This window comes from Pezoporus wallicus, unplaced genomic scaffold (genome assembly GCF_028554395.1).
Source record: "Pezoporus wallicus isolate ANWC-B61680 ecotype Strahan unplaced genomic scaffold, APGP_CSIRO_Pwel_v1 contig_13954, whole genome shotgun sequence".
Classification (NCBI taxonomy): Eukaryota; Metazoa; Chordata; class Aves; order Psittaciformes; family Psittacidae; genus Pezoporus; species Pezoporus wallicus.
This window is the reverse complement of record NW_026638000.1, coordinates 1572501-1582500: the sequence shown is the minus strand read 5'-3', so window position 1 is coordinate 1582500 and position 10000 is coordinate 1572501. Positions and strand designations below refer to the sequence as shown.

At 41.7% G+C, this 10000-nt stretch overlaps 1 protein-coding gene across 12 annotated transcripts in view; it reads right to left on the bottom strand.

Moving 5' to 3' along the window:
- EBF3 (EBF transcription factor 3) overlaps window positions 1-10000 on the bottom strand; it is a 121129-nt gene that overhangs the window by 971 nt on the left and 110158 nt on the right. For 2 of the 12 annotated variants that reach the window (XR_008972089.1, XR_008972090.1), the window contains exons 13-17: window positions 9182-9359; window positions 7793-7981; window positions 7170-7259; window positions 6309-6473; window positions 1-101 (exon numbers count right to left, since the gene is read on the bottom strand). The exon at window positions 1-101 is cut by the window's left edge and continues 93 nt beyond it. Coding sequence is in view for 8 of the 12 variants with exons in the window: in XM_057408667.1 (XP_057264650.1) it covers window positions 70-101; window positions 7170-7367; window positions 7793-7981; window positions 9182-9359 (597 nt within the window). In the remaining 4 variants the exon portion in view is untranslated. Of the gene's footprint in view, window positions 102-6308; window positions 6474-7169; window positions 7368-7792; window positions 7982-9181; window positions 9360-10000 lie in introns of all 12 variants that reach the window. The other 10 variants (XM_057408667.1, XM_057408668.1, XM_057408669.1 and 7 more) reach the window with 7 other exon arrangements.

The following is a 10000-nucleotide window of genomic DNA, read 5'->3' as shown; positions in this document are numbered from 1 at the left end:
ATATACTAAACTTGTCCCCTAAGCTCATCCTCTGAAGCTTGGTGCTACGGTAGGTAAACAAAAGTGACTTTACATTGGCGGGACTACAAGCCCAGACATAGCTAAAAGAAAAAGAGAAGAGAAAATGAGCTGTTATTAACACGCTTGTGTAAAGGCATATTGGGTTCAAAGCAATCGCGATGCTCAGCACTGGGAGCGGGATGGGGCGGGCGGATGCAGACCTGGGTACCTCCACACCATGCCACGGCATCCTCTGACCAGGGGGCCATGGACACGTGCTTCTCCCAGTGAAATGCTCCATAAGGGCTTCATGGAGTGGGTTTTGGTGCACAGAGCATGCCAACACCAGCCACCACTTCATGACCCAGCATCCAGGTGGAAAACCTCCCATTTCCACAATTGTACTTGTGGTGACAGAGGGCTGAGCAAGTCAAGGGCTCTCTAAAACCAAAGCCAAACACCCTACACCCACTATCAACTCTGGAGGTCAAGCACCATAAAAAGCCATGAGATTAATACCCCTGATCAGCCACCTCCTGGTTTGTTAAACAGATAAAGACTGAGATGCCAACAAATACAGCTTTTTTCCTAGTTAACTCTTTGGTAGAAACTTAATTTAGACAGTCTTTAATTTTAGTGTTGTTTAATTTTTGCCATGATATTTCTCCTTAATTTATGTACAGCAGATATTAATAAATTTGTTCGTGTAGTGATGTGAACTTCAATTTCTCAGTTCATTAATTTCAACAATATTAATTTATTTCAGATTCGCTGTTGCAGCTTTACGGTTTGGAAGAGCTGGGTATGTACACATTCCATACGTCACACAACCTCCTACGGCAGCCACCAGGATTGCTTCAAGTGCTCAGGTGCCCCAGATGCTGTAGGCAGCTGTGTGAGCTTATGCCAAGGGAATTATGTATGGGACTGTCTCCTCTAAAACATGTCAAATGGTGCTCTTGAAACAGGTTAGTTTCCAATTATTCTACTTTCTTCCCCGATAAGATGTATTGCATACTCATTGAGATCAGCCCTGAGGACTTGGGGTGTTAGTCAATGAGATGCTCCCCGTGACCCAGGTTCAGTGTGCGCTTGAGCCTGGAACCTGCCATGTGCTGGGCTGCACCCCCAGATTGTGAGCAGGAGGTTGAGGGAGGGGATCCTGCCCCTCTGCCATGCTCTGGGGACCCCCCCCCTTCCCCCCTGCAGTCCTGATCCAGCTCTGGGGCAACAGCACAAGAGGAACATGGAGCTATCTAGTGGAAGGTGCTCCTGCCTGTGGCAGGGCATTGGAATTGGATGAGCTTTGAAGTCCGTTCCAATATAAACCAGTCTGGGATTCTGTGATTTTGTGAAATATGTCAAAATTGAAATGGAAGTTACAATTTTGCATAGTTTATAATGCTGCATGTTTTAAACCTAAATAGTGATAGAAGTTACAAAACTTAACTGGAGAACAGTGCATATATTAGCAGAGAACCTTTCAATCCAAAACATTTTGTTTCCTTATCATATTTCCCCTGCATCTCCTCCACTCCACGCTACATTAGCCTGGGCCAGCAGATGACCTAGCTCTGTGGTTAGACTTGCTGAACCAAGTGCTCTCTTGGTTGACTCCTGTGAGTTTACACCACATCGGGCATCCCCAGACAGGTTGAGTTACATGGGGTGCACCTGATCGAAGGGCCATGGAAGATCATTTTGAGGTGCCGTTATGCTGCAGTACAACCATCAGCTGCCCTGGATGTCAAGATCACCACAAGTCAACCCAAATACAGGGTTATCTTTTCTGGGTTATGTTCAGCAGGGATCGGGCATTGCATTCTATGTCAAGGTGAGACATGAGGTCCATTTGTCAGAGCCGGCTCAAGACATGTTCTGCCAGCAAAGTGCTAAAGTCCAGGTCAGATCCAGACATTTGCTTCTTCAAAGAGCAACTTAGCAGGAAAACAACCCAGATTTTTCTTCCAGAGGCTGTATAAATACCTTCATAAATAGCACATCATTACTTGGTACTGAGACCCTGCACATCTTAATCACACATTTATCTTAATCTCATGTTTTGCTTCTGCTGTGTGGATATTTATATTGTCTGCAGCTTGCTTTTATGGGTGGGGGGTGGGAAAGTCTGAATTCTTTAATTTAAGCAATTGAGTCATTTTTTGTTGAATTCTATCTGTGGCACAATGGGAGGGGGGTGCAAAACTGGTGCTCCAAACATCTCTTTCACTATATATTTTAGCAGCAACATTTGACAGCTGTGAATTCCTGCTGTGCAAACTGATACCAAATGCCTTCTAAAGAAAAATGGGGTGGCTAGTTTTTTAATAATAATTGTAATAGTTTCATCCAAGGGAAGAGCAGAAAATTAAGCAGGATGCAATTTTAAAGGAATATCGAGAACCTTTTGCTCTGTATTAGAGTCATAAAGCTTAACCAGAGAGCAATATCTTTCACAATCTATAGAAAGTAAATTACAATTGAAAACCAAGTTTGAGCACACCTTGTAGTTGCAACTTTGCAGCAAGCCAGCACTTTCTCACTAAAAACATTTTTTTATACTTCAAGTGTCCATTGTTTTAAACAGGAAAAAGCCCTTTGCTCTAAGGAACCCGTACCCTAGCATCCTGCTCTTAAACAAAAATGGAAGCACTTCACTTTGTGGTCATAGACTATGAAATGGAAGTCATACAGAGTTAAAAAGAATGTGGCTTTTTGGATAAGGCCCAAAGGCCTCCTTTTGTAGACATACAGGAGGACAAAATGGGATAGGGATTGGAGTAACCTGCTCTAGTAGAAGGTGTCCCTTCCTGTGTCAGGGGGGTGGAACTGGATGAGATTTAAGGTCCCTTCCAACCCAAACCATTCTATGATTCTATGACAGAGTGAGGTATCTCCTCTGTGAGATAAAGCTTCCAAGTTTTGATCCTAATGAGGTTATCAGTTGGCTGAGGATGGATGCGCAGCTGGTGGGTGGCACACAGGCACATCAAGAAAGACCATGTTAGCTCTGGCTGGCATTGCCTGCACCCTGACCTGTCTGAGATTTCTCTTTTATTCTTTTTCTTCATAACTCCTGTCTTGGATCTCTTTAGAACAAAAGTGAATCCCCCTGTTGGCTATAGACCTCTCTATGCTCATACTTTGGTAGTCCTAAAATGCAGAATGGCTTTTTGAGGACATGCTTACTAGCAGCAAGATCTTGCTTCTGGAGTGGTGGGCTTAGGTGGTCCTGATGCTTAGGGTGATGTTATGACAAGCCATAAGTCCTATCACCTCAATCTCTTCTTTAAACTATGTTAGGAGAAGAAACAGTCCAACTGAGGTCCAGATGGACTTTCGTAGTTCTGCTCCTGCTTTCTCTCTATTTTAGAAGTACCAAGAACAGCATTTTTCCAAATACAGACAAATCCTACCATGGTTTCCCCAGCAAGGATCAGTGTGATTAACCCCTGTAAAAAGACTACTTGTGTCTGCAGAGCTGTCACATGTTGGGTTTGGCCATGCTTTCATCTGACTGACTGCACAGTGCTAACAAACCTTCATAGGAAAAATGGGGCTGCCCAGCCCCATCATGTTGGTATGTGATGCCTTGTCATAGCAGGGTCCACCAGCTTCCCTGAAAAACACCTATCTAGTTGTTATCTCAGAACAGAGCGTATGTGGGGAAAGGTAACACAACCAGCAATGAGAGGGAGGATATTCTGTGCTGTGGTTAAAAAAGCATGTCATCCTTTCCTATCCAGATTCATAAACTGCAGGATTTACCTTAGGTACAACCACAGTGACCACCAGCTCTTCCTTCTGTCTTAGCTTGTCTGAATGTATGTGACTATTCCTAACAGTGCAAGCTCCTCAGCTGTCACTCAGCTCCATCACATCCTGCTGTATAATGAGTTTGCACACTTGAAGATCACTGAAAAACTTTGGCTGCTTTGGACTGCAGCTCTTGAATTCCAGATTTTAATTTAAGGTAGAAAATGGGCTGAGCAAAAAACTCTCAAGCTGCTTGTACAGCTCAGAAAGCAAGTAATTAAACTTTAAAAAGGGGTCAGTGTTAAAAAATGACTAAGAAAATAGGAAAAAGGAAGCAGAAACTCCTAAATAACTGTACGGGTGAAACACAGCATAAACAACAGTGATGAGACATTGGCACAGGGTGCCCAGAGAAGCTGTGGCTGCCCCATCCCTGGCAGTGTTCAAGGCCAGGTTGGACACAGGGGCTTGGAGCAAGCTGCTCTAGTGGAAGGGGTCCCTGCCCGTGGCAGGGGTTGGAACTGAATGAGCTTTGGGGTCCCTTCAACCCAGTTCTTGTCTGTGATTCTATGAAATTCATCCCTGTCTTGCCACTCAGTTCTGGCTGTATTTCAGTTCCAGGCATTGGTTGAGATAGGTGAGGACAAGCTGACGGAAACATTGTCAACCTGAAGCCTTTCATGGGTTTGGTCTGAATTAACTCAATGGCTCTAGCTGGATATAATGATGGTGGCTGTCTGCTATGATGCTAAAGGAACTCACCGCAGGTATGTCAGATGTGGTTTGATTTTCTCCTCAGCCCAAGGGAACCTGCACCCCCATATTTTACCCTTTGCCAAAGTACCCTCTCACAATGTGGAGCATCATCTCATGATGTGCTGCGCTACTTTGCATGAATAATTCAACTTTGTGTCACAACCCTGGCACTCAGTGCTTTAACTACCAGACTAGAAAGATGTTCTTGCTATTTCTCTGGGTCATTTTGTTCAATACAGAATGATTTGGTTTAGTTCCTTTAGATAGGTGAGGAAAACATAACAATTTATATTTATCTATTAATGTTTAACACTTCTATTTATTTTCAGTTTGGCTGCTGAACCGAAACCCACCACTTTTGCACATCCCTACATCTGGATGCATGTGTTTCAGAAGGTTTGAGTGTTTGCAGGGTACGGACAGCCTGGTGAGGGAGTAGTGCAGGTCCCAGGGGCATCTAACCTGGAGCTATAGCAGCACCCACGGGATGCTAGACTTCGTTAGGGATGACAAATGGATTACAGCATCTTAAAATCAGAGTTGAAGGGACCATTAGACCTTCACTGGGCTGTCTGAGCATGTAAAAAGCTTAGTCCAAAGCTGGGCTGGTCCTCAGCCTAACAGCTAACTTCACGACCTATTTAGGAAAATCAGCATTAGTTGATTCAAAGTCGTCTACTGGGCATTTGTACAAAAAGCATTTTATCCCTGAGGGTGGAGATGGATGGTTACTGAGGCCCTGGGGAAGTGCCAAGGGAGATTGGGTGCTCAGTGCAAGCATTTGGCCTGCCCAGTTCTTCCGAAAACCCCACTTTGCAGCAATCCAGACCTTTTAAGCACCTGAAAGCTTGACTATGTGATGGGAAGCCCTTTCTTTACATACTGAAATTACAGAAATTCAGATCATTTTCACTTAGATCTTGAAACAGTCTTATTTTTCAGAGTAAATCAATATCAACAGGTTAGTGAGGATATTAAAATATATAAATATATAAAAATTCCTGCTACAGAATAGCTGCCTCAGATTTAAGCCATGTGTTTCGATTTTTATTGTTAAGAGTTAATATTACTTTATTTACTTTAAATTTTGTATTTTATTTCAGTATTTAATTTTTATACTAATGTCTTTTTATTAAAAGAGGAAAATAAAACATTGCATATTTTTATAAATTTATAATCTTTTCTAAGAGTATTGCTTATTCCTTTTCTAGGTATAAGCAATAGTTTAGTTTTCTGCTTAAAGTAACATAGTAAAGCCTTCACTAAAGGTCTATGCAATGACAAAAAATGTTCATCTAATTATTCTTTTCTTTAACTTCCCTCTTACTGTAAGATTTCTGTAGCTGGATGCTCTGCCCCTCACTGACCTGAGTGCACAATAAGCTCTCAGGTGCTTCTTTGGGCCATGGACTTAATAACAAGATACAGCTTTTGAGATGCTGGTCTCAAATGGCCTGGATTTTGGGTGGACAAGCAATTCTGTGGGATCACATCTCTCCAAAGTGCCTTAAATTGGATACCACAAAATGCAGATGTCCAGAATTAGTTTAGCAAATCAAGATATCCGTCTTTATCTGTTTGCCTGTGAGTGCTCATGGTATTAGAGATATTGTGGTAATACAAAGAATAAATGACACTGAGCTACCTTACATCTTAACTAAGAAAGTCAAGAGGAGGGACTTGACTCCAGGGTAAGAGTGTCCACAACCCTTTCTGGTATCAATGGGATTTGAAGTGCTTCAGTTTACTGCCCTGTGCACCGAGGCTGAAGATTTGTAAAACAGAGGCAAACAAACCTTTTCCAGGGCTCTAATGCATCTGACAGCATTATCTTCTAAATGTTAAAATATGCCATAAAAAGGAAGGCTTCTTTGTTCATATTTTTATTCTTCCACCAAACGTATACTGTATCGCACTTCCTCCTGCCCCACTCCCAGCAGGTGACCACGGGAATTCTGCAACTGATTTACAAATGGTTCATTACACTACCCACACCAAATCACACCGAGTAAAAAACGCAGAAGCTTAAAATTGCCTGCCTTAATTAAAATATTTAGTTGCTCATTTAGGGGAGTAACCCCTCAAACACCACAATAAGAATGAGTTGGGACCAACAGAGCATGCAAACTCACTGCACAAGGGGCTGGCTAGTCCAAGGGAAGGTTAGTTCACCAAGTAAGAGCTTAACCTGATTTACAGTTCACCAAGTAAGAGCTTAACCTGATTCGTACTAATTTGACATATATTAAAGCAACTGTTGCATCCAATATGAAATGAGGAAATCACATCACGGCACACTGGAATGCTGCTGGTTTTAAGCATCCATAGAAATGTGTTCTGATAACATACATGAAACTTCTAAGGAGATACAAACTTACTTTAAAATTTAAGGCACAAATTCCTAAGGGAAAATGCCACAAAATCAACCAGTGTTTCTTCTAATGTAAGTATTAAAAATGAACTAAGATTTGCTTAAAATCTCAGTATACCATTCCCACTACCCTACTTCTTCTCCTGCTTTTGCATCACTACCAGAGCACCAGAAACCTAAAGAACCAAAAATAGCCAGGTACCTTTCTCCAAAATAAACTGATCAAGGCTCGAGTGTATGCACCAAAAAAAGCAATACACAGGAAATTGAGAGAGATCCAGCTCACCTTGAAGTCCATTTCCATTTGCACTGGTGCAAGATGGTGGAGGAGAGGCTTGGGGCCTGACAACGGGAGCAAAGGCGCTCTTTTGTTTCACTGCAGAGATGACATTGGCAGGTGAGAATGAGAAAATGCCGTGTGTACTGCTACAGTTTGAAGGGAGGGTGACCGAAGAGGCTGCCATGGTAGGGCTTGACGGCACTACTGCAATAAAGCAAAAATAATCAGGACTCAGATTGAGGTTTTCACGGCAAACACGGAAAAAGAGAGTGATAGGGCCTTGCCTCTTAAAATATATATAGGTATATATATATTATAAAAAAATATATATAAAAGAAAAAAAATGAAATGCCTTGGCTTGGCCACTCTCTGGATAACAGGCAAACTCTTTTGTGTTGGACTTTTCTTACAAATTGTGCAGTCCAATTTTGTCTTTTTTTCTCTATCTGAGATTGTATTATGGCACAAACAGATCAATTTATTATAGTCATTTTTACGTCCAGCCTCCAGAGTCACCCCTCCTTTTATCCAGTAGCTCACAATAGAGGAAATCAAAACAATGCAAGTATTTGATTTTTGTAGTAAATATGAATCTATATGATGATGTGTTACCAAAAATAGACACTTACTGCCATAAGGAGAGTTAGCTGAGGAGCCATTAAGAAATCCAGGGGAACCTGGTACACCTAGATTGGGCATGCCGGCATTGCCATATCCATTCATGCTATTGCTGACTGTGTTGTAATTGGACTGCTGAGGAGTACTGCTGGGAACATATCCTCGCGGGGAAACACTGCTTGTGTTGCGACTGTAACCTACTGTGTTAGAAACCCCCCCACCCCAAAAAGATCATGTTATTTTATAATATAGACTTAGGGCTGGGGGGTTTCCTCATGCAGCATATATTACACAGTTTTAATTGATTGCACAGCTTTGCTCTAAGTTGTCTCTTACTGCCCTATCAACTCTTGCAGTTTGAGATAACCTTATCACGCCAACCCTACTTAAATCATCTGCGAGCACTCTATGTTGTCTCTCCTCTTAGCACAGACAGCCAACAAAAGCTCTCTTCGATCCAGCTGTGTCAGGTGCCTTCACGTTTGTCTTTAGGAGCAATTATCAACAGGCTCAAGTCCTGCTTTGTACCAACACACTGAATGAACTTTCAGCCTCTCCAGGCCTTCAAATGCCAGAGCTGACAAGAAAAACTTTTTTTGTTGCATTGATTTACTTTAAAAGGCTGTTTTGGGGTCTTCATTTTATGATTGATATTTTTATACTAACAGCAGGCTCGTACTTGCGTAAGGTGTAGCCATCAGTGAAAACTAATTCAAGATCAAGTTCAGAATTTTATAAGGCTTATTAGCTTGGAAATGCATTAAAAGACAATCTTTTTAGAAGAGGAAACATAGCAGAATCAGGATTTTAAACAACAATTTGTTCCTATCTGAGCAATCAATTTGATAATTATGTTGCAAGCAAAAAAAAATACGGGTTTGAGCAGAGCTAATAATCCTGTTTCCCTCCTTTCATTAGTATCAAAATTAATTTTAAATGCAATATGCCACATGCATTTTCAATTACAACAGGTAAATTAAATCAACTATTACTTTTATTAGTAACATATATGTCACACGTGCCTATAAACAAAGTATTCTAAAATCACAGACATCAAATTAGATTTATCTGTGTAAATATTCCAAAAGCAGGTGGAGATACCGAGACATAATTGTTCTCTAAAATAACACACACTTTGCATATTTACTGTGAATAATAAAGAGCTTTCTACACTGTTTGTTGTTTTTTTTTTCCGCTGGAGATGCTTTATGATAACAGTAAACGAAAGAACAGGAAGAATTAGATATTACGAGAAAGTTAAAGGCGGCATTTCATTACACAACTAGACATACGACTACAGGGAGAAAAAGAGGTAGAGCGCAGCAGTGACACCAGCTCGGATTAATAGGGACTGGCCAAAAGCAGGCAAGAACATGATTAACTCTTGAAATGCCACCTACCTTGGTCGTTGGCTTGCGAGGTTTCGGACACATTCACTGCGAGCTGGCTGCTGAAGGAGTTGACTCCCATCATGCCGGTGTGAGCGGGAGTGTTGGCTAGAGTGGGGATCTGGTTGTGGTTGCGTGGCACGCTGTATAACGCCTCAGCAATGTCAGCTGCTCGTTTCAGGATGATTTCCTGCAAGGATAAAAAAACAGAGGATAATTTGCACAAATATTCCAATATTTGGGATATTGCAATATGGCAGTAACGTTAACGATCCACAGATTGATGGGAAATTATAGGGAGGGTGGGGGTTTTGCTGCTTGTTGCAGCTACACCTTCTGTTCTCCTTCTTACGTACCGGAGCACTTTGCAGTTTCATGTCAACACGGTAAGTATAAAGAAATAAAGAAATTAACATAAGATTACAGTTTAGTGCTGCAAGTCATGTGAAAACAGTAACACACACTTCATTCATCCAGGGCAGTAGATGTATTTTCAGCAGTTTGCAAAACACAGTATGTTTTATCCGCTCTGTTTAGCAGATTTCTTTAGGACTTCCCATTAGTCACTGTATATCTTGGCCGGAGTTCAAGGTTATTCTCTTGCTTTAATGATTGCTTATGCTTTTGGCACCTTGCACTTAATTGTCATTTCTGATAGGCAAACTAGCGGTGAGAAGAGAATGGGAAGATGAAGCGTTTCCCTCAGAGCATTGCATCACATCAGAGTGCCCTCAAGGTGGCTGGCAAAGCCAGGCTGTGTCCAAAAAGAACAACATGCTGGGGCTCTGCCAGCCTTGCAAAGAGCAGGTATTGATTTACATCCAGAGGCGT